The 25726-nt window shown below is 43.7% G+C and overlaps 1 protein-coding gene across 3 annotated transcripts in view; it reads right to left on the bottom strand.

The window, feature by feature from the left end:
• The window catches only part of REV3L (REV3 like, DNA directed polymerase zeta catalytic subunit), a 262767-nt gene extending 244407 nt beyond the window's left edge, over positions 1 to 18360 (bottom strand). For 2 of the 3 annotated variants that reach the window (XM_089664511.1, XM_089664520.1), the window contains exon 1: positions 17702 to 18360. In XM_089664511.1, coding sequence (XP_089520637.1) covers positions 17702 to 17840 — 139 coding nt within the window. In that variant the 5' untranslated portion in view covers positions 17841 to 18360. The remainder of the gene's footprint in view (positions 1 to 17701) is intronic. The other variant, XM_089664519.1, reaches the window with a different exon arrangement.
• Positions 18361 to 25726: the final 7366 nt, after the last annotated feature.

Below are 25726 nucleotides of genomic sequence, written 5' to 3'. Positions count from 1 at the left end.
TCCCCAGCATGTTATCCTATGTGTCCATGCACACAGGCTGTAATCAACATTTTTTGGCTGGAAAAAAAAAAAAAAACTCTGGACTAGTGGGTTTCTAGAGGAGTTTTTTAGCTGAAAATACACTAACACAGCAAAATGCAGCAAAACGCAGTAAAAAAACTGCAAACCGGCATTTTTTGACAAAAAAAAAAAATTTTTCTTTTTGGTAAAAAAAAACCCGAAACCGTTGGAAAACGTTGCTAATTGCAGAAATACGCCGCTAAAAGCTAATATAAAAACGTACGTTTTTAACATGACTTTATACAGCTAATGTTACCAGCGTTATCAAAACACCTAATGTGCATGGAGCCTCAATCTGTGTCAATATGTATGAATCAGCTCTAAAACTGCATTCAATCCACACTGAATCCGCACCGCCAATGCACTGGACATATGTGAACAGGCACCATAGGAAGCAATGTTTTTTCACGTCATGCGGATTGGATGCGGTTCAAACCACAATCGGCATATATGTGAACGGGCAAGGAGTCCTCGGATTCAGACACAGGAACACACACACAGACAAATTCCACTCACAAATCACAAGCTTGCTAGAGATCTACCTCTACTCAGAGAGCTCTGAGAAGAGCAGATAACAGGCTGCTGTATAGGCTGCAGTACGCACACTCTGCTTTCTCCAATATATACAAATAATATGCTCAGTGATATTAATAAATAATAACCCTTATCCCCAATTAGTGCATATAAATCAAAAAGTCCTAAATCCAATAGTCCAAAAGTTTATGAAAACCAATGTCCCTTAAAAATCAAAAATTATGTCCAAAAATTGTCCACAAAGTGATAAACTCTTCAAAGTCTTGTAAAAGCTTGGTTTACCTCAAACAAAACAGAAATAGAAACCACATAGTGCATTATCCTTAGTATATATACATCATATAGCTCATCATATAGCTCATCCAGTGATACTTCACCAAAGTGAAACAAAAAGGTGTAAACAGCAAACGTGTGCCAATACACTATATATAGTGAAGAGCCGTGTAGGTGAATCACTCTTTAAAGTGCTTAGAACACACACATAAATCACGTCTGCTGCAGTAAGGAGTGAATACCCTTACCAATATGTATATCACTTTAGGCCTTAGATAATAATCCCCAAGTTCTAAGGCCTAAAGTGATATACATATTGGTAAGGGTATTCACTCCTTACTGCAGTAGACTGGACTATTGGATTTAGGACTTTTTGATTTATATGCACTAATTGGGGATAAGGGTTATTATTTATTAATATCACTGAGCATATTATTTGTATATTTTGTACACCTCTAAGGGTAGGGGTGAAGTGTGCTGATACGGGATTTTTTTGTTTAGAGTGATTTACTAATATTATGCTTTCTCCAATAGTTGTCAAGTTAGCTAAGCCAGTCACTTCCACCGACATTGTTGGAGCAGGCATGTAAAACAGAAAACTCATATGCGATCTTTAACCCCTTTTCTGCTGATGCCTCCTGGCCCTTTAAGAGCTTCTAGATGCCAGGAGGCAGAGGCGGGCATTCAGTTCATGTGATTGGCTGTCACAGGATCAGAAAGTTCTCGATCACAAGTATGCATCAGGAGCTTACAGATCCCGACTGTCTACCATGCTAGGAGCATGCACGGAGTGTGCTCTCAGCGCGGTAAGTTGTTTATATAGGGCTGCATATATGCAGTTGCTCAGCGTTACATGCCCACCCACCGAGAAGCCACATGTATGCATATGGCTGGCGGGAATGTGTTAAATTTGCATGAGTAATGTTTTAAGGATGACTTAGAGAAAAACGAAAAAGGCAAGACTTTTTTTTTAGTTTTGCACAAAAAATGGCAACCGTCCCAACCCATAACCAGCCTTAGTAGTAAGCTGCACATGGAAGGGCAATGCACATCGCAAACAAAGGATTTCCCAGCAACACTTGCCAGCCAGCCTGCAAAACAACCAATTTGGCCCTAACAGTTTGCATTAAAAACTGTTAGACAGGGTCAAATTGGTTGTTTTGTAGGGTGGCTGGTAAGTGTCACAGGGAAATCCTTTGATTTTTTTTTTTTAAGTTTTGGACACAGTGGAGATGGGTTAGAAAACCTGTTAGGTTGCCGTTCCTACCTCTGCCCCCATTAGGGAAATTCACTCTCTAATTCTTTTCTGGGCACAACCAAATGTATTTATTTATTTGAACTTTTCCCTTTTGATAACACTGTTCAACAAATTTTTATTTTTTGCCAGTTTTGGAAACAAAAGGATCCATTTCTTAATGAATTTCACATTCTGAGTTCAAATATAACAATGAAATTTGTCAATTGGCTCTAGTTTTTCTGTAAACGGAAAGTTTTCTACTAAAGGCGTAATGACTACATAATGCACAATAATTATATAGATAGATGTCTTTCCACAAATATAAAGCAAGTGATATTGACTACATAACAAAGCCTAAATGGCATAATATATTGCATAGGATTACCAAGAAAAATTATAGCCATAAGCTAAGTTGAATCATTTTAATACTTAGGATTCTCACTAGTTTTGTCTTCAGTTTGCTTCTCTTGGCTTTTCTCTTGTATTCGAGGAAAGGGCTATCTCTTACAACTGCACGTGACTACACGTTTCAGGTTCTTCCTCACTTGACTCAACCACAAAGGATTCTGGTGCTTTAGGAATTGGTAGCCCCTCTCCATGAGGAACTGGACGTATTGCCGATGGAATATTTGGATAGTGCACAGATAACTTTTTCTTCTTATTTAGCCCTTTTACAATTGAAGGCACCATACAAAAGTAACAATTACTAACATGATCTGTTGGCTCTCTCCAAATCATTGGCACAGCGAAAGGCATAGATTTCAACCATTGCTCCAGTGCCGTCCCACAAGAATTGCAGCATATATGTGGTGCCCAGCTCTTGTCCTGGTCTCCTATCTTGCAGTCAAAATACAAGTTGTAGGCTTTCTTAATCATTCCTGTTATCCTCCTTTTTTGTGAGATAAAAGTTATTTCACCGCAGATATAGCAGAAATTATCTGCTTTATTCACACAAGTTCGAGGCATTACTGAGTAGCCTATATAAGCATAAAATGAAATGTAAAGACGCTGTTGAACTACAATCAGCTACAGATACTGCAGCTTTTATGCAGTGAAGTGATGCAATTAAAGGCTAATATTGCATCATCTCAGTATACATGCAATTTTCTATTGGTCACCAGTATTAATTGCGCAATATGCAGCTGAAGTTGCATCATAATTTTGAATGGCTTACGTCATTAGATGGGTGAATATATCATGGAAACTAGAGCCAATCAACATTTTTTAGGGTCATTTTAGTTTTCAGCACCCCAAAATTATGTAAGATTAGCTAATTTTATGCCCAAAACTTTTTACCTGTTGAACAGTGTAATGGTAAACAGGAATAATAGAAGGAAAATCCTCCAATGAGAACACTAGTTCTGTTGACCAGGGGGCCCCAATGGATTCCCCTAATTTGCAGGGATTTCCTCTTGCTTCCTGTTTTGGCCATAGCACAGGAAGTAAAGGTTAAATCTCCCCAATGGGACACAGATAGTAAAAAAAAAACCTACCATGTTAAAACCCTTCCTCGCGCTGCCCAAAATGGAAAAAAAACTTCTATCTATAGCTCTTTACTACTTTAATTTTGCAAAGCTGGCCATATACACGGTTGAGACTTTTTTTTATAACAGATTCCTCCATCCGCAGAGAGCATACACGGATGAATCCCCCCCAGCCTCTGCCAGAAGCTTTCAGAACACCTGAGCAGCAGTTGCATCTAATCAGAACTGCTGCAGCTGCTGTTCAGCTGACAATTGTCCATGACTCCATGGCCCCCCCCCCCCCCCCCAAACAATATCGGCTGGGAGAGGTTCGACAGGGCCATCCATTAAGTGAATTTCATCCAGTTCATTATGAAGTGGCTGAAATGCATACAGTGCAGTGCATAAAGTTGAACTAAAGAATTCCGTTTTTTTCAAGCCATCAGATTAGTATCATATTATAATAATACAATACAGGATTTATAGCACCAACAGTTTGTGCAGCACTTTACAATAAAAAGAAAGGGAGACAGTACAACAATACAATTCAATACAAGAGGGTTAGGAGGGCCCTGCTCCTGAGAGCTTACAATCTAATAATGTTTACTGTTACATCACAAAAACTCACTTTTTTTGTGCGTATGTGATTGACATTCTCCAGCTGTGTGTAGCTTCCCGGTACTGTGTACTAACCACATAATTTTGTGTAATGGATTTCATTATTTGGGACATGTCTCAGTGTGCCTAGCACCTGTGCCCATGCATGACCATCATTTGCTGTCTGAGCCCCTACTTGCACTGATAAGGACAGATCGAGGGGACAACTCAAAGAAAACCTGCCTCTGCACTTCCTACGAAGGAATGACAAAAGCTGTAGCAGGTTTTTTACTTTTTTTGTTCTCTTCAGTTGCTGGTTTATAATGGGACAGGCACTTTTGGTGTGCGCCAGGGTCTGGACTACACACCAAAGGGTCATTCCATGAGACCTTGGAAAGGAGAAGAAGCCACCCTGCAAGTAGTGTCAGAGCCAGCACACAGGATAAGCTCATTCTGAAGAAAGTAAATTAGAATGCTGAACACAGATCCTAATGGGAGTGCAGATTGGCACTTTAAGCAAGCTGCTTCAGCAGGCTTTCAACAAGCTTCAAGAAGTGCTGAAGCCTGCTAGCAGCTTGCTTAAAGTGCCAATCAGCACTCGCATTAGGATCTGTGTTCATCATTTACCAACTGGAGGTGAATGGTAGTTTAAAAGGTTCAACAAAGCTTACTAAAAGCTCTACAAATGCTTTGTCAAAGCTTGCTGTTCACACTACTCATACAAGCTGAAGCCCATGTGCAACAGGCCTAAACTGAAGCTTTGATCACTTTAAAAGGATAAGTTTACATTTAGTAACAAGTTACAATGATATTTAGGGTGTTACATGTTACTAACTGAAAAAAATAACTTGCAGTATATCTGGAATCCAGAAACCAAGAATATAGAAAAATACTGAATTTCAAGCATCAAACTTTTTAAGACTGAAAAGGCATCGGGTTTTCAAATCCCTGCCCGGTCTATTTAAAACGAAGAAATGTGTTGACTTGAGATAGACTTTAACAAGAGCAAATGTAGTGCTGGGCATGTTGCTCTATAAAGTATCAAAAGTAATATTTTGTATTACCCCTTTGACTGGCAAGGACATGTATTAAACACCAGCCACTTTATTAGGTATAGCTTGCTAGTACCGGTTTGTACCCCCTTTTTGCCTTCAGAGCTGCCTTTATTCTTCATGGCATAGATTCAATAAGGTGATGGAAACATTACTCAGATTTTGATCCATATTGATATGATAGCATCACGCAGCTGCTGCAGAATTGCTGGCTGCACATCCATGATGCGAATCTCCAATTTCACCACATTCCAAAGGTGCTCTATTGGATTGAGATCTGGTGACTGTGGAGACCATTGGAGTACAAAGAACTCATTGTAATGCTCAAGAAACCAGTTTGAGATGATCTGAGCTTTGTGACATGATGCATTATCCTGCTGGAAGGAGACGTGTACACTGTAGTCATAAAGGGATGGACATGGTCAGCAACAATAGTCAGGTAGGCCATGGTGTTTAAAACAACACTCAACTGGTACTAAGAGGTTCAAAGTGTGCCAAGAAAATATCCCCCACACCATTACACCACCACCCTGAACCGTTGATACAAGGCAGGATGGATCCATGCTTTCGTCCCCATGTATACTGGACATTTTTACAGCTGCAGTTTTTGGCTTTTGATGTTTTTTTCTACAGCCAGTAAACCCCCCAGCATTTTATCCTATGTGTCCATGCACACATAGACTGTAATCAACATTTTTTGGCAGGGGCGTTTTTTGGCTGGGAAAAAAACCCAGAACTAGTGGGTTTCTAGAGTTTTTTTTAGCTGTAAAAAAACAAACATTCTGAAAATGTGGTAAATCGTGGCAAACCAGCATTTTTGGACTTTTTTTTTTTTTTACTAAAAATAGGTTTTTTTTGGTTAAAAAAAAAATCCTAAAAAATGCTAAAAACCGCAAATGTTAGTACAAAAACGCTAAAAAACTCAAGTTTTTAACGTTACCAGCGTTATTAAAACACCCAGTGTGCATGAAGCCTTCATGTTGTTTATGCCAAATTTATTTATTTCAAGTACTTCTATAGCGCCGTCAATTTACGCAGCGCTTTACATATATATTGTACATTCACATCAGTCCCTAACCCTCAAGGGGTGTACAATCTAAGGTTCCCAACTGACATTCATACATATACATAGTGCTAACCATTTAGCCACTATGCTGCCCAAATTCTGACCCTACCATCTGAATGTCACAGCTGAAATCAAGACTCATCAGAATAGGCAACATTTTCCAATCTTCTACTGTCCAATTTTGGTGAGCCTGTGCAAACTGTAGCCTCCGTTTCCTGTTCTTAGCTGACAGGAGTGGCAACCGGGGTGGTCTTCTGCTGCTGTAGCCCATCTGCTTTAAGTTGTGAGTTCACAGATGGTATTCTGCATACCTTGGTAACAAGTGGTTACATGGAGGTACTGTTGCCTTTCTATCTACTAGAATCAGTCTGCCCATTTTTCTCAGACATCAACAAGGCATTTTTGTCCGAAAGACAACTGCCTTTCACTGGATATTTTCTCATTTCTTGGACCATTCTCTATAAACCCTAGAAATGTTTGTGCGTGAAAACCCCAGTAGATCAGCAGTTTTTGAAATACTCAGACCAGCCCGCCTGGTACCAACAACCATGCCATGTTAAAAGTCACTTAAATCCCCTTTCTGATGCTCGGTTTGAATGTTAGCAAGTTGTCTACATGCCTAAATGCATTGAGTTGCTGCCATGCAATTGGCTGATTAGCAATTTGTGTTACCAAGCAATTAAACAGGTGTACCTAATAAAGTGGCCGGTGAGTGTATGTCGTTAAAATAAGGTCATCCTGGCAATTTATCTATTTTATAGTCCATATGCAGGCTCTGGGCTGTTATCAGTTTATTGAGTCAAGTGCTTTTCTTTCACCATCTTGAAACCCTACTTCTTAGACTGCATCCCACGCATGCACATACAAGCTGCAGATTTCTGCCAGATCTTTGGAATGTTGCATGCATGCACAGGCAAGCTGTAAAATCTCTACCTGGCTTCCAAACCCCAACAGAGACCTGTGATGTGTCATCTCAGAGGGCAGCAGATGAGCGATCTACTGGACATCACCCTCACCTAGGCAAGGAGTCAGGAAGTGTGGGGTTACACTGAAGTTTAGGCATTTGCTATGAAATAAAAGAAAAAAGTCAGAAAATGTGGGAGAGGGAGGGGGTAGGAAGTAGTGGGTGAGCGGCCGCTTTAACTCTCCACTGAGCTGTAAAAGGTTTAAAGCATCACCTGAGGAAATTTTGTGCATTCTAGTTTGTAGCTATTTCCAGGCACATGCAATATTGAGGCCCGGCATGTTTGATATCTTTTTTACTTGTCTCAGCCTTAATATTTTACAAAACAATGGAGATTATAGTGTGTGTGTGCACTAATATTCATCCTAAAGCTGAATTTTAGGTATAGATAATATTCTATAGTACCAGTGGCCAATCTTGGAACAATGTATGCATGCATGCATGCGACATACCTGGCTGGAAATCACTGAAGTATGTACCGCAAATACAGTGACCTCCACTCGCTTTTGGGTCCCCTGCTGAGCAGCTGCCCTGCGGTATAGTTAACACAGGAGGTCACTCACTCAGTACAAGTGCCCTTTCAGCGAACAATCTACACTTACTCAATAATTCTAATTGGCTGGGGTGGAGAGGTGGAGCAGGGACATCCCAACTCAATGTAAAATTAAAAAACAAAATGTTTTGGCTTTACATAGACTTTAAATTTTCCAAATAATGAATATTAATTTTGAGTGCAACCCATCTGTATGCTTAACTGCAGCAATTTGGCAGCAAGTTGCTTTGATTAGCTTTGCCAGATTGATTCCCAGTTATTGGCATAGCACTCAGCAATTTCAGGATTGTAGTAACCGATCCTGCCCCCCACTCCCAAAAAATGTCATGAAAGCTATAGCTTCTGCAGTGGACACAAGTACTCCAGGCAGCTCTCAAGGCAAACGAATAAAGCAGGGGTGATCTACCAGTAGATCACAGCCAGGTGACTGGTAGACGGAGACCTGGACTTGCTGATCCGCCATCCTAGGGCATCAGAGTTCAATGCAGGACAACTTGTAAAGTTGGAGCTGTAGTAGGGAGCAAGAGCCACATAAGTCGATGCCTCCTCTGTAGTGCTGGCTCCTGTCCCATGCGGAGTGATACCAACTGCACTCCACCACTTATCCCGGCTAGCGGTATCCAGAGTGGTTCCAGCAGCAGGACAGAAGAGATCTTCAGGTCAGTGTAAAGCAATACACTGGGCATAATAGTATAGGGCTGCTTTCACACTGATGTACTGTGGTTTACCCACACCATGGGTTCAATGCAGTGTACCTACAGCTTTCCTGTGCTTAGCCATAGTCTATTATATCCTGTGTATCTTATACACTTTCTGAAAGCGCACCAAAAATACGGAATGCAGGAGTTTTGGTGCGCTTTGAGAAAGTGCACCACTCCTGCAGGATAAAATAGAAGGAAAGTCACAGATGTACTGAGCTGCACCTACGGTGCAGGTAAATCGCCGCACATCAGTGTGAAAGTAGTAGGGGGGCCTAGGCGATAGGAAGCGGAAGTTGTCCTCCCTCCCTGTAGTCTTCTGGGACACGTGACAGGTCCCAGAAGACTTACAGGACCATTCAGAAAGCACAGTGCTACTGGCGCATGGCCACAAGCAGTCACAGCTGGGTGCCCACATTGAAGATGCCAGCGCAGGGAACAGTGCAGGTGAAATGGGCTGCGGGAGGACACCGTGGGATCGAAGGACAGGTGTTTTTTTAAAGTCAGCAGCTACAGTTTTTGTACCTGCTGACTTATCTTTAAAGTGGTGTTCCAGTGAACCTGTAAAAAAAAAAAAAAAAATTTTTACCACCCCCGCCAAAACCGCACAGCCTTTAGCTACAGTGGCCAGATCTGTACACATATCATAGCAGGAGTTATATGCTCAGTCATGGTTGGTGGGTGTAGCGCCTGCCAAGCATGACCCATTCAAGTGAATGGGGCCGCTCTGCAAGTGCCCTGCAACCTTGTGCAGTACAGCAAACAAGCAGTTAATGCAGGCAGCGATGTGTTGCTTTCTCACCACCTGCTTTAACCGCTTGGACCCCCCAGAAGCATGCAGTTGTGGGGCACTTGCAGAGTGGCCCCATTTACTTCAATGGGTTGTGAATGGCAGGAGGTAGAACCCACCAAAAGCAACGGGGAGTTTAATTCCTGCTGTGGCACGTGTACAACTTTCGCTGCTTCATCAGAAAATAAAGGTGGCAGGGATTGGGGGGCAGTAAAACCGTAACTCAAGTGCAAGGTTTTACCTAGTGGTGCACAGAAATTAAAATTCTGGTGCCAAAACCGATACCAAAAATTCAGACTGCATGTAGCCAAAAACTGAACCGAAACGTCTGCATCTGTGGGGGTGGGAAGGCTCCAATTTTTTTTGTATTTTTTCCTACTTTCATGTATAGTCTTTGTTTTTTTTAACTTTTGATTTTATTGCTATCACATAGGGGACCAATAGTCACCAATGTGATAGCGTATGAGTGACCAGTCCTCTTTGTAGGGGGGAGGGGGTGGGGGGCAGTGTGTGCAAGGAGAGGAGCAATGTAAACAGAGAGGCTCCCTCATTGGCTGTCACTATATGTCGGTGCCGGTTTTTAAAGGCAATTGCCAGCTTTTTTTTTCTTCACTATAGCTCACAGAATAAGCTGTCCCTTTCCCTGGAGATAAAGGAAACTTTGTTTCTTTTATCTCAGGAAAGAAACTAAAAGGAACCTTTTGTTTCTTTTAGCTGGGGGGAAAGTGACAGCTAATTCTGTGAGCTATGGTGAAGAAAAAAAAAAAAAGCCGGTAATTACATTTAAAAACCGGCACTGACAAATAGGGACAACCAGTCCTGCCTTTCTCAGCCGCCGCCCCCCCCCCCCCCCCCCTCACATCTGCAGTACACACAGTCCCCTGTATCGGCTAAATGCTGATAGGGCTATTTTCGGCCAATATGATTCGGTGGCTGAAATTTCGGTGCATCCCTAGTTTTTCCACCCACCAAACTTATGTCTGAACAAGCTTTAAGGGTGCTGTTGCTGAATCCAACTAAAGGCTCATTCACAAGTGCAGCTGGCACTACTGCTCCTCTGAAAAGCGATCCAAGTGTGTTTGATAGATGGTGAGGAGGCAATATATTGCCTCCTCACCACCTGATTTAAACCCATGATACCTGTGCAATACACGCGATTGCTACACAGTAGTATGACAATTAGGGATTTAAATCAGGTATGAGGAGGAGACACTGTGACTGGTGATCTTTGACTTCTCCCATGTTGTTCAGGTAGATCTCCACCTCTTTAGGCATGCCTACCCCTGGAATAAAGGATAACAAAAATGAAGTGCATCCTTGTTCTGGACATGTGCAGATTTTGAACCAATTTAAAATACATCCACATTAAATCGGGCATACAGGTATATTAGATAACAGTCAATTATAACTGTTAAAACATATTCCATGTGGTTTACCTGTGAAAATACAATTACTTTTGGTGATGTATTAGTTACTGCACATTTGCTATCAAAACCTGTCTAATTAATAAAGTTAAACATGGCATGTCAAGCAGCTTTTGGACTTTTGTGCTTTGAAGTCAAGCAAAAAGTACAAGGTCAAAAATCACATTCCCTGCAGAGAATGAATTACCTAAGATATGTCTCATTTTCAACATTTCAAGTCATCAGGAGGCACTAAAGCCAATTTGTATTTTCTAACGTATTTCTAAATACAGGGTATATAAATAATACTTTCTGTCTTGAAATTTTCCTTGGGTGGTCACCATGGTAATATTAAAACCCTTGTTTAGAGAATATGCTTTTTGATGAATATTTGAAAACAACACAAAGCAGCTCAAACAGCATCTCATGCTCAAAAATGACCAACAGATCATGTTGGATCCTCATTGTAGTTTAATGGCGTTATTTTCATATAACAAAAAGGAGATTAGGAGGAACTAAAAAAAAAAGAAAAAAAAAAACCACACGTAACCCTTTTCATGTGCTTTAATGCCGGGAGGAAGAGAGGGTTCCTAATCATATGACCACTCTGATTGGCTCTCACAGCAGTCACATGATTAGGTTGCCACTAATGATTAGAAAAGGAACTTTCTTTGAATACCCTTTTCTTAGGAATCTTCTTTTGAAATTTGACTAATTTCTGGCCTGCACAACATTTTAACATTTAGAAAAAGATAGTAATACCAACTAAAAGACCTTACATCATAATACAAGGTCAATGTAAACGGATACTAAAGGCTTAATTTTTACTACATATTATACTTACCTGCTCCGTGCAAGGGTTTTGCACAGAGCAACCCCGATCCTCCTCTTCTCATTTCCCCTGCCGGTGCTCTGGGCTCCTACCCACCCCCCACCGACTGCCCCCATAGCAAACCACTTGCTATAGGGGCATGTATATGTGCTCTCCCCTGAGCCACACTGTGTGTTTCTAAGGCACACAGAATGGGGCTCAGCCCCGTCCCTGCTCCCTCCTCACTTGCTATGATTGACAAAAGCCAATGGCTCCTTCTGCTGTCTCTGAGCCAATGAGAAGGCAGAGAGCTGGGACAGCAGCCACTCTCCTCTACATTGCCAGATCTGGATCAAGCAAGAATTAAGGGGGCTGTGGGGGTAGCTGCATATTAAATAGTTTTTTTACCTTCATGCATAATACATGAAGGTAAAAAACCTTCAGGAATTACAACTACTTTAACCACTTGCCTACCGGGCACTTTTACCCCCGTCGTGCCCAGGCCAATTTTCAGTTTTCAGCACTGTCACACTTTGAATGACAATTGTGCAGTCATGCAACACTGTACCCATATGACTTTATTTTTTTTCACACAAATAGAGCTTTCTTTTGGTGGTATTTACTCGCCGCTGGGTGTTTTGGTTTTTTTTTTTTTTTTGCACTATAAACAAAAAAAAGCAAAAGAAAAAAAAAAAAAACAATGTTTTTCTTTGTTTCTATTACAAACTTTTGCAAACAGAATTTTTCTCCTTCACTGATGTGCGTTGATGAAGCAGCACTGATGAGGTGGCACGGATAGACAGCACTGAGGTGGCACTGATGATGCTGCACTGATAGGCGACCCTGGCTGACGGCACTGCCGGGCTCTGATCATCAGTGCCGATCTGTTCTATGACAATTGCCGGTTATCAGCAGTGTTTTCCTCATGCTATGACAACCGGCAACTGTATTTACTCAGTGATCTGTGCGATTGGAAACAGCTGATCACGTGGTAAAAGGCTGCTGCGATTGGTCTTTTACCTCATCATGTGATCAACTGCGTCCGTAGGACACAGCAATCACAGAGATCGCCGAGTGTGCGCCGCTGGGGGCATGCGGGAGGACATAATGACGCCCTCCCAGCACTGGACAATCACGCTGTAGCCGTCATTCAGCTATAGCTCGGTTGGCAAGAGGTTAAAGTGGTTACAAAGGCTCAAGGTTTTTTACTTAAATGCATTCTATGCATGAAGGTGAAAAACCTTCGGTGTGCAGCACCCCCCCAGCACTCACCTAAGCCCCCTCTCGATCCAACGATGTGCACTGAAGTCTCAGCTATCCCAGGACTCCCTCTCCTCACTGGCTGAGACAGCAGTGGGAGCCACTGGCTCCCAATGCTGTCAAACACAGCCAGTGAGCCAATGAGAAGAGAGAGGGGGCAGGGCAAAGCCACGGTTCCATGTGTGAATGGACACACGGAGCACTAGCTGGAGAGTGCACATGCTTGGGTGCCCCCATAGCAAGCTGATTACTGTGGGGGCACCCGACAGGAGGGAGGGGCCAGGAGCAATGGCAGGGGACCCAAGAAGAACATGATCCGGGCTGCTCTCTGCAGAGAATGCATGATAAACTCAGAGAGGGTGACCTCCTGTATTCACAAGGCAAAATGTAGCACTCAGCACAGAACCTGAAAGATCGTGAAGCACACTGTAGTTCCATCCCAGAAGAAAAAAAAAAAGAAAAAAAAAAAAAAAATTCTCATTGCCAAATAGCTATTTCACAATTTTCCAAGGGAAATTCCTCCATCCAAGCGGTTAGCATGGATGGAAGAATTTGTTCGATTTCATTCATGTAGCCCACACGTATATGACCAGCTGCACTCTCATGCGCAGGAGAAACATCATCCTGGCCTGGCTTACAAAGAAGCCACAAGACTCCAGAGAATACCCATAGAAAATGGCAGTGACTGTGATGAACTGACAAAGGGATAGCCCAGTCTTCACACTGCTAGATAATTGTGGCATAATGTGCAAATACACTGTGAATACTTGCACATTATGGCAGATGCTAGCAACCCCCAAACTATAGTTTCAATTTAAATGATTATCACCCAATCCTCCCAAAGTCAGCAGCATCAACTTTCAGGCCACGTTCAGGAGCTTCTTTTGGATGGCAAAATGTGCCGCAATATATTTATTTATTATTTATTACAGGTACATATATAGCGCCATCAATTTGCGCAGCAGTTTACAGATATGTTGTACATTCACATCAGTCCCTAACCCTCAAGGGGTGTACAATCTAAGGTCCCTAACTCACAGTCATACATACACATACTAGGGCCAATTTATACAGGAGCCAATTCACCTACCAGCATGTCTTTGGAGTGTGAGAGGAAACCGGAGTACCCGGAGGAAACCCACGCAGGCACAGGGAGAACATGCAAACTCCAGGCAGGTGGTGCCTTGGCTGGGATTCGAACCAACGACCCTAGTACTGCCAGGACGTGCTAACCATTTAGCCACTGTGCTGCCCAATATATCATACGACAATCGCAGAAAAACCGCATTGTGTTTAAGTGCCACTGAAAATGAATGGCATCCGAACACGCGTGGTGTGTTTTGCCACAACCGCAGTGCAATTTGGGATAGCATGCAAAATTGCAGCGATTCTGCTCGAGATCTCAAAATGCCAGATGTGAACAGGGCCTAAAACAAACTGCATAGGTTTTCATGCATGAAAATACTACAAACATGCTTTGGATTGCAAGCTCTCAAAAGCAGGGCCTTCCTGTATTGAATTGTATTGTAACTGTACTGCCTTCCTTTATTCTTTAAAAGCATTATGCACACCATATGCACTATATAAATTCTGTTCTCCAATAATAAAACAAAATTAAAATACACTGTTCTATATTAGGCATATAAAAAAAAGCGTGTTTGTAGTCCACAAAATTATATAAATTTTCAGGCGCTCTTGTGAAAATTCAATATTTTCGAGAACAAAGCACAATTAAATATTTCTGAATGAAAGCAGATTTCTCAATTAATTAATGCCAGTGTTTTTTTTTTTTCTTTAATTGCTGGGAAGAACAAAATCTTCTCCAGTGAAAGCAGTAGAAAAATGTCTACGAAAAAAAAAAAAAAAATGGCAAGGGGAGCCTGCACTATTTCCAAGAGATCACAAGCATACACCACGGTCATTAGCAGTGTGATGACTGTGTGTGGGAGGTGTAATACTGCCTGTCCTCTGGGTAACACGTCTATGTGAGAGAGGCAGCTCCTGTCTCCTTCCCCAGCAGGTCATGTGAGGATCCCCAAACCCTTTCCGTGCTGCTTTTAGCAAGTCCCGAATGCAACTATACAAAAGATGCTTTCTTCCTCCTGTGTGCTGTAATTACAGAGGTTACGCAGAGGTCTACATCTCTGGAAGACAGGTCATAATCACAGACACGCAAACAGGATGTCATTGACACAACGCACAACAAAGGGAAAGCCATTTTTTCCTTGACAAAGAAGTTTTCTTGTGAATTAACACAGCACGAGCACTGCTGAAATGTACATATAATTCACAAAGATCTACAAAATTAGGTGCATAAACATTATCATCAATATATCGTACTGCTGAACAAGCCACCTCCATTGATTTGACTGAACAGCCTCTGCATCAAGCACACAAGTTACAGTCAACCAGAACCCTTCTCATGGTCTGTCGGAAAGTCACATGCTCTCACTGTGCATGTCTGGTAGATTATGACAGCCCCTGTATGTCTCATACTGTAAACAGCCGTAGAGCCATTGTGTCTGGATATAAATGCCGTGCCTCAATCCCTTACACATTAAAAAAAAAAGGCAGTCATTTATGTTCAATACAAATGAGCTCAGGGCATACTATCATTAACTTACACATGGTAATACACCAGGATATTTTCAACAACAGCGATAGCCATTTTCAGCTGAGTCAAATTACATTTTAAAACGATAATCATATAGTTAAAAAGAAAGATCCTTGTCCTTGTGTTAAAGCTTTGTGAATGGATTATATAGTATTTTTTAACCCGCAAATTTTCAATGGGATCCTCTTTATTGTGTCTCTCCTTGTCCCATGAGCCATTAGGCTTGAATCTACTTCTTCTATGAGTTCAATGGTTCTTAACTTCCATCCTCAGTACCCATGAACAGGACATGGTTTTTAGGATCTCCTTTAGCTTGCACAAAGGCTTTAAATCAATCTCAATAGTCTGGTATTTATCACAGCTATTTTCTAAGGGACATTTCTAAAACATGGCCTTTTGGGGGTATTTGAGGACAGAGGTTGGGAAACACTATTCTAGCTTGTATCTACTAGCCCCATGAGCCATTAGACTTGACTGTACTACTTGCTCCAGTTGCGTCCCCTTGGCCCATGAGCCATTAGGCTTAAAGCCTCGTAAACAAGGCCAGGTTTCGACCAAAATCAGCCAGTACAGTAGATACTGGCTGAAATTCGTCCTGTGTACACGGGTCCTTTTTTGACAGAAGCCGGTCTCTCAACCGGCTTTTATCGAAACAAGCATGCTGGAAAACCAGCAGCCGATCAGTATCAGGTTAGCGCCTGCCAATGGCTGCGAGCCATGACCTGTGGGTTCTTGTGGGGGCGGTGCTCCTATCAGAACACAATAGCACAGCGGGGAAATCGATGTACTAACATCAAATGGTTAGTACAGAGAGCTCCTTGCGAGTTGCTCAGTTTTTTGTTTTTTTTTTTTTAACTCAGCCCACCTTCCGTGTTTACTAGGCTTAACACTATAAGCTCTGGTTTGTCTCTCCTTGTCCCATGAACCAAAGCGGAACTAAACCCTCCCATCATTTTCAGCCAAAAAAGCAGCCATCTTAGCCTTTGATCTGCAACTGCCATGATGCTGCACATGTGATCAGTTATGATTTCAGACATTTGATGGTTTGACAGTTGGCACAAGCAAATGTGAGTTAGTATTCCTGGCATGTGCCGGGAATGTAACTATTTTTTGGAAACTGTTACACTGCTGGGTTTAGTTTTGCTTTAAGATTGACTCTACTTGCTATAGTGTGTCTCTCCTTGCCCCACGGGTTAATAAAGTGGAATTCTAGTCAAAACCCCACTAACGCTTAAACCCCACTCTAAGGCTATTCCATCCAACCTTGTAAAGAAAACATCACTATATTTACCTTTTCTAAAGCCGCTCCAGTCATTGGCCTCTGGTCAGGAAAGAAAGTCGGCAATGGCTGGGAAATGTCAAAAAGTTTACTTCACCCATAGACTTACTATGGGGCATCTGTTGTCGACTGCCTCTCCTCTACACAGAAGCCATTGTGGACAGCTGAGCCTGAGATGGGACTGGACCAGAGGGGCTTCAGAACAGGCAAGTATAGCAAACTTTTCTTTTCAGGGTTAGATAGAATAACCTACGTATTGGTGGAAGTGTGTTTAGCGTGAGATTTTGACTGGAATTCAACTTCAAGGTTAATTCTACTTGCTCTTGTGTGTCTTTCCTTGCTCTATAAGCCATTGGACTTGACTTGCTCTAGCATGTCCCTCCTTGCCTCATGAGCCACCAGGTTTGGTTGCTCTAATGTACCTCCATGTCCCACCTTGCCTCATAAGCCACCAGGTTTGGTGGCTATAAAGTACCTCTCCTTGCCCCATGAGCCATGGGGATTGACTTGCTCCAATGTGTCTCTCCTTGCCCCATGAGCCATTGGGCTTGACTTGCTCTAATGTATTTCTCCTTGCTCCATGAGCCATTGGGCTTGACTTTCTCTAATTCATCTCTCCATGCCCCATGAGCCACTGGCTTTGACTGTTGCCCTAGTGTGGCTCTCCATGCCCCATGAGCCAATCAACCTATCCTTGATGTGCCCAAAGCAAAACCCTTGACCTACCACAACTCCAACACTGACCGTATTAATCCATTTTACCACCATGGCAAATACTTTCTAGCTGATAACCCTATCTACAAATGTGTTGACCTTTTAAATTAACAAAGAAAGCTTAAAAGCCTGACCCATTAGGCTCACAAGCAACCCTGGCTCTTCTTCCAATCCCATCCCACTGGTCCCAAATGTAAAAAGCTACTTCTAGCACTGTGCCATTTAGACAGCTCACAAGTTCCCAGTGAAGTCTTTGCCCTTGAGGGACACTTAGCCAGTTCCTGGGTGAACTAGACAAGAAGGACAGTTGGCCCAGAGGGCAGCACTTCTCACCTGCAGGGGTGGCTCCGAACACTCTGACCACAGGCACTCTTCGTACATCGCAGTCTCTGAAGTGGGATTTGGTGACATCCAAGCCAGGAAGCGGAGCAGCCAAATAATAATCCGCGGTCACCAGGCGCAGGGAGAACATCTTCTGGGGTTTCGCCCCTCCCCAGGGCACCAGACCCCTCTTCCTTGGCTCACTTCCCCCTCCACAGAGCGTGCCCTGTACAAGGTGTGAGCTAAAAATAAATGGGATTACATTCACTGCATCTACATAGGGGAGATATGTTTACATTTCCCCCCCAACACTCATAGACTGTCTCTGTGCATTCTAATCACTCTATACAATACTATAGGGCAGCCTGAGTCCGCTATTCTCTCTGTACACATAGAGTTCTGCACTAGAAATCGGAAGACAAGTCTTTCCCTATAGACAGGCTCTCTGTCTGCCCCCCTTACTGGAGCTGGACGTGTCTCACTGTTTCCAGCTCCGCGTCACGTGCAGAGAACCGGTCACACGCGGCCTGCCCCCGGGAGCCTCATGCTGTGAGCGCGCCCCCGCGCCGGTCCTCGCGCTCCGTGTTGCGCTGCCCCCGGGCCAGGCTCGCGAGTCTTCCGATCACGGCTCGGGCTGCAGCGGCCGCAGCTGTTGTTGCCATGATGGTGACGTCACGGGGAGGGAGAGTGACAGGCTGGTGGTGGGGTTGAACGTGGGCGTGGCCGCCGTACGCAGAGTAGGAACGGCTGAAGGCTGGCCACGCCCAGGACTGTAGACATACGGTAGTAGTAGTAACCCTTGCAGCACTCAATGCAACACACACTTTTGGAGAACTGCGGGAGGGGGGAGGGGCAGCGGGACAGGAAGTGCGGTGGGTGTGTTTTTGACTTGCGCTCAGTGTGCTACGTTACCACTGCGGTGTGTAGACATGGATGCTTGTTGTTTTACTACACTTCCTCTTCTGAAATAACGACTGTCACGTGACGCTGAGCAGAACTGATGTGTGAAAACTGCGGCAAAGGATAAATGAACGTGTTCTCCGTGTGATGGTCTGACGGTATACGTTAGTGCAGCAGCTTAGCCACCAGCTTCCTGAGCCAGTTCTGACATTCCTCTCATACAGGTCAAAATCGGCAGTTTTTTGCTAGAAAATTACTTAGAACCCTAAACATATGTTTTTTTTTAACCACTTGAGCTCCAGAGGGTTTACCCCCCCCCCCCCTTAATGACCAGGCCTCTTTTTGCTACTCGGCGCTGCACTAATTCAACTGATAATTGCGCGGTCATGTAATGCTGCACCCAAACGAAATTTACGTCCTTATTTTCACACAAATAGAGCTTTCTTTCGGTGTAATTTGATCACCTGTGCGCTTTTTATTTTTCACGCTATAAACAAAAAGAGGCTAAAAATTTTGAAGAAAAACTATTTTTTACTTTCAGCTATAAAAAATATATAGTAAACTCAAAGTTAGAAATTTAGGCCAAAATGTATTCTGCTACGTTTTTGGTAAAAAAAAATCCCAATAAGTGTATATTGATTGCTTTGTGTGGAAGTTATAGCGTCTACAAACTATGGTATAGATACCGCAATTTACAACATTTTTCTGCTACACAGCACTGCGCTAGTTTAACGGACAATTGCACAGTCATGCAATACGGTACATAAATGAAATTTACATCCTTTTTTTCCCCACAAATTGAGCTTTCTTTTGGTGGTATTTGATCGCCTGTGCGGTTTTTATTTTTTGCGCTATAAAAAAAGGCTGACAATTTTGAGGGAAAAAAAACAATATTTTGGACTTTTTGCTATAAAACATGTCCAGTAAAAAAAAAAAAAAGCAAACATCAAATTTAGTCATAAATTTCTGCCAAAATGCATTCTGCGACATGTCTTTGCTAAAAAAAAAACCCAATACGCGTGAATTAATTGGTTTACGTGAAAGTTATAGCGTTTACAAATGGCGGGAAAGATACTGGGATTTTTAGGGGTTTTTTTTAATACTAATAATGGTGGCGATCAGCGAAGTATGGCGGCGATTAGGGACTTATGGCGGGACTGCGGCGGACATTCTGACATTGGGGGGTACTGACTTGGGGTCACTGACATCCCCAAAAACACTAATACAGTGATCAGTGCAAAAAAAAAAAACACTGACACTGTACTAATGGCAATGGGGAGGAAAGGGTTAACTTTATTTTGCAGGGAAGGGTTATAGGAGTGAGGGGAGTGTTTTACTAGGGGGCGGGGGTGTGTACTGGACGGGACAAGGCTGATCGAGAAAGAGAAACTGTTCTTTCTCGATCAGCTCATCCTCGGGGGGGGCGGGGGTGTGTACTGGACGGGACAAGGCTGATCGAGAAAGAGAAACTGTTCTTTCTCGATCAGCTCATCCTCGAGCTGACAGGGAAGTGACAGACAGCACAGCTACTGCAGCTGTGCTGTCTGTCACTGTTTGCCGCCGATCGCCGGGAAACAGCCGCTAAGGATCGGCTGTGACCTGGCTACTGACATCCACGGCGGTGATCGGCGGGACAGATAGGGCGGCAGCGCGCCTTGCGCGCGCCCCCTATTTGTTTACAAAACACACGTTTTAAAACGTGGTTTTGCCTGCGAGTGCCGCCCTGCCGCCGTATATCTACAGTGGCTGGGCGGCAAGTGGTTAAACAGAGGCACTAGAGAATAAAAAGGTGGGTGTTGCAATTTTAGGGGATTTGTGCAGCGGATTTTTAATTGCAAATTTTCGGGAAAAATACGCTTTAATGAAACAAACACAATACCCATTTTTGGATAAAATATAAAAGATGCTGTTACGCTTAGTAAATGCCAAACGTCACACTTTAAAATTGCGCACAACCGTGGAATGGCGGTAAACTATGGTACTTTAACCACTTGCCCTCCTGAGGATTTACCCCCCCTTCCTGACCAGGTTATTTTTTGCGATATGGCGCTGCACTACTTTGTCAATTGCACGCCCATGCAATGCTGCACCCAAATAAAATTTACTTCCTTTTTTCCCAAATAGAGCTTTATTTTGGTGGTATTTGATCACCTCATCATTTTTTTATTTTTTGCGCTATAAACAAAAGACAATTTTGGTACCGTGATAGGTTGCACCTGTGCAATAAGTCCATCCATGAAATTTCCTTGCTATTAAATATTCAACGGTCAACTGTTAGTGGTATTATAACAAATTGGAAGCAACTGGGAACAACAGCAACTCATCCACGAAGTGGTAGGCCACGTAAAATGACAGAGCGGGGTCAGTGCATGCTGAAGTGCACAGTGTGCAGAAGAAGTCAACTGTCTACAGAGTCAATAGCTAAAGACCTCCAAACGTCGTGTGGCCTTCAGATTAGCACAGTAACAGTGCGTAGAGAGATTCATGGAATGGGTTTCCATGGCAGAGCAGCTGCACCCAAACCTTACATCACCAAGTGCAATGCAAAGCGTCCGATGCAGTGGTGTAAAGCATGCTGGCACTGGACTCTAGAGCAGCGGAGAGATGTTCTCTGGAGTGATGAATCACACTTCTCTGGCAATCCGATGGACTTGTCTGGGTTTGGCGGTTGTCAGGAGAAGAGTACTTGCCTGACTGCATTGTGCCAAGTGTAAAGTTTGGTGAAGGGGGGGATTATGGTGTGGGGTCGTTTTTCAGGGGTTGGGCTTGGCCCCTTAGTTTCAGTGAAGAGAACTATTAAGGCGTCAGAATACCAAGACATTTTGGACAATTTCATGCTCGCAACTTTGTGGGAACAGTTCGGAGACGGCCTTCCTGTTCCAACATGACTGCACACCAGTGTACAAAGCAAGGTCCATAAAGACATGGATGAGCGAGTTTGGGGTGGAGGAACTTGACTGGCCTGCACAGAGTCCTGACCTCAACCTGATAGAACACCTTTGGGATGAATTAGAGCGGAGACTGTGAGCCAGGCCTTCTTGTCTGACATCAGTGCCTGACCTCACAAATGTGCTTCTGGGAGAATGGTCAAACATTCCCATAGACACACTCCTAAACCTTGTGGATAGCCTTCCCAGAAGAGTTGAAGCTGTTATAGCTGCAAAGGGTGGGCCAACTCAATATTGAACCTTACGGACTAAGACTGGGATGCCATTAATTATGTGCATGTAAAGGCAGGCGTCCCAATACTTTTGGCAATATAGTGTATGTCAGTACTGTCTATCATGGTTATTGTGGGCAGAGACTGTAGTCCAGCTATTGACACCTTGCTGTGAGGTTCCTTTGTCTGGAAGGTTTGATGTGTTGTAAGATACGTTAATTTTCCCATTGACCTATTTAGTTGGATGTTAGATCATGCCCCTGTAGCTTCTTTGGGATCCAAAGACTTTTGGTGGGAGGAGTGTGTAGCCTGGATTCATGGCACTCCTACCTGTGACAAACGTGGTGCTCAACCCCTGCCCTTCTCACCAACTTGTGACAAAGGACTGGCCAATCTTGCACTGCGCTGTCACTTACATAACAATGCCACTATCAGCTGCACCCTGCACAAAGATTCTCCAGCTCTCGGGACCACAATCTAGGTGCCAGCAGCCTGTCAGCAATTGTCATTGGGTTGTTAATTAAACTTATACCATATACCCTGGTTCCACCCTGGCCCTGGGTTTGGTCCTCCCCCCTGTATACACCCCAGATCTGGTCCTCCCCTGTGTGTGCACACACTCACTCTCAAACACACTCTCGTGCCCACAAACACACACTCTCGGGCATAGCAGGCAAACATACAGCCCAGGCAGCTCCATCCTGCACCAGAACACCTCCACCGCTTCAAGCTCCTGCAGGGAGTGCTGCCAGTCCGCTCGCTCCATCATGTGGAGGTCACACGGGGCAGCACACAGGCCGCTGGGTGTCCACTGCCCACTCCGTTAGGTGGTCACACGGGGCAGTACACAGGCCGCCAGGTCCCCGCTGACCCCTTCGCCTCCCACAATATTTGTGTGCACCAGGTGAGCTCCGTGGGGGAGCAAGGCCAGCTTGGCGGCGATGTGCCTCAGGCATGGCAGGTAGCAGAAGAGCCAACAGAGCTGGTTCATCCTCTAACCCTGCTCAGGCATTGGGGCAGGATATAGTGTGCTTAGCTTAGTCATGTATGACCTTGATTTGTTTGGTATGATATTGCCCATTCAAATATATACTTAATAATAATGTGTCTTGGTCCTGTTGGATTTCATGAATTGAGTGTTGGTTTTGTTAAGTTGTGACTTGGGCAGAGGTCTCAGAAAGGTCATCCCACGCCTGATTGCTTTCTGGGTAGACATTTTACAGCAAGTTATGTGTTCCTAGTGCTTTAATTGCCTGTGGATGCAGGATACTCATAAAGCTGTGTTACGGCTGCTGTGAGCCAGATAAGAACCTGCTCACCTCCCTAGGAGACCAGAGGACATTGATTGCTGTGCGGCCTGGGAGGAAGAGGACTGCAGGAAATTGCCCAATACTATGGGACATATAGTCCCAGAAACTGTTTTCTATCAAGCCATGGACCAATGGTCGCAGCAGGACAGAGAGCTGAGAGAAGGAAAAGAGGAGAGAGTTCCTGGGCTCAAGGTAGTTGTGTGGGGGACAGTGAAAGGTGAACATTTAAAGTGGGCTTCTGTGTCAGAAAGCTGCCTGCTGGAAGGTTCAATACGGTGTTGGAAACACAGAGGAATTGTCCTGCTGATATCACCAGTTCAGAAAAAGACCATCATCTCTGAGTGCTGTGGCGCTGCTGACGTCACCAGTTCTGTGGGAGATCGTCATCTCTGAATCCTGAGTTGCAGCTGATGTCTAGACGGAGAGTGCGAGGAGCAAAATTACAGATCAGTTGGTAATGAGAGGCTGCTGGCCATGACTTTCTGCCCACTGCTTAAAGGGACAGTGTCACCTATTTCAGGATACAATTTTGGCACTTACGCTTGGCATTGTGGGATCCTCTTAAGTTTGAGAGCTCCAATGCCTGAACTTTGGGCCCAATGATCACCAACACACTAGCCAGTGAGAGACGTTTGGAGAGACTAATGGACCATTAGTTCTCTGGATTTGGGGATCAGGGGCAGAGACATTTGGTCCTACAGTTATTTATAGCGTTCTACATTATTGGTATCTGTTATTCTACACTTGTTCACTGTTATTCCCATTATGTTTATTCATTTGCTGTGTGTGTTGCACAAATAAATATTCTTTTTTTCAGCATTGGTGTGGCATTGCCGAGAAGGTTGTTGACATTCGAAATCTAATAACTCAAACATCATTTGCTCTTTTGGGGGTAAACACTACATAACTATGTAAAATATCCATACCTGGAATTCAACTTTAATGTTAGGCAGTGTAAATACTTTTTTTACCTCACCTAGATGAAGATAACATAGCAGTCAACTCCTGCTGCCTCCTGGGATGTCCACATTTTAGTGTGTCACTCAGGGACAAAGTGTCACAAAGTCCATTAGACCTGTGGTATGTCTGCAGAAACACAGGGAGTTTGCGCATGCACAGACATGTGGCTGGTCTGTGCCAGGATTCAAAGATCTGCAGCATGTCTGCACATGCGCGAACAGGAGTTTCCCAAATCATCTTCCAGAATGGCTTTATGAGAGACAGGTTCCTCCCACCTAGCACAGGAAACACAAATCCACATCAGTATAAAAGCCTGCACTACTCCTGGGTTTCCTCAGTATTTGTGCTTCCTGCGACCAGAATCACCACAAGCTTCAGAAAACAACTTTTTTATTTTTCTGACAGGCCTGCATGCTAGATGGCATGGATCTCCCTCTACTGGGGAAGTTCTCGGGGGGGGGGGGGAGGATATAGAGCTCGGGCTCTGGCAAGCATAGAGCTTGGGAGAGGCTAGGGGACCCTCTCTCTCCTTTCGAATTATATCCATAAAGGTGGCCACAGGAGGAGGCAGACCTTAGTCCCTGTGGTGAGTGCAGTGCACATACCTGGAGTTCATCAATGTGTTCCTGTGGTGTGTTATGGCGTCTAGGCTCGGCTCAGCTTCCTGGGTGTGTGGAACGCCAGGCTGACGTAACTTCCGGTCGTGCGATAATGCACTTCCAGCAAAAGTGACACAGGAAGTGCCCCGACGCCCATCTTGGTGGTGCCATCCCTGTGGGGAATAGAAGGGGCACATGGAACTGGAACCCCCTTCTTTCCTAGATTTAGAGACTCTAAGCAGATGTTAATATAATCGTCTCAAAACAACCTGATACTGAAGTCTCTTGTTATAATCTGTTCATCAAGGTGTGATGTGTTTACCGTTGTGTATTTGTTCCATTGGTAATTGACTTAATTGAATCACCAATTGTTTGGTCCTTTTAGAGGTAACTAAATGATGGGATTCGTTTTGTATCAACTTGACCTCGTTATCTAATCAGTGTGGGATGTTTATCCCGATGTATACTATTTGGTTTTATTGTTCATATGGGGACTGCCTCTATTTCTGAAGTATATAAAAACCTGTATTTCTGTTCAATAAAGAGTTTGTTTTGCACCTAAGCTAGTGTCACCTAGTCTTGGCTGTGATGCCCAGCTATAATACCTTGGTCCTGTGTCTAGGCGGCAAGGAAGCAATTCTCTGATGGGATAACCCAATCGGCGTGACAAGCGGTCTATCACACGTACTAAGGAGCTTCATGAAACAACTCTTTGAGCCATTGAAGGAAAGCTCGTTGAAGATACTAACCTATAAAACCGTGCTGCTTATTGCCTTGGTTTCAGCCAGGAAAATAAGTGAGCTGCAAGCTATGCCAGTAGCAGAGCCTTACTGCTCTATTTTTCCAGATAAGGTCATTTTGTCTCTGGATCCAGGTTTTCTTTCTAAAGTTTCCTCACACTTCCACCGGTCACAGGAGATTGTGATCCCTTCTGTTTGCACACATACAAATAATCCAAAAGAGGATTTCCATATACTAGATGTAAGAATGTGCCTATTGTGCTATATTGAATGGACCAAAGATTGGAGAACAGTACCCAACCTTTTTGCCCTGTACTCGGGGCCTAGGAAAGGATCAGGTGCCTCTAAGACCACTATCTTTATATGGA

This window comes from Staurois parvus, unplaced genomic scaffold, assembly GCF_062004578.1.
Source record: "Staurois parvus isolate SC_StPar_1 unplaced genomic scaffold, SC_StPar_1.0 ptg000048l, whole genome shotgun sequence".
NCBI lineage: Eukaryota > Metazoa > Chordata > Amphibia > Anura > Ranidae > Staurois > Staurois parvus.
The sequence above is the reverse complement of the archived record's forward strand: the minus strand, read 5'-3'. Positions and strand labels throughout refer to the sequence as shown.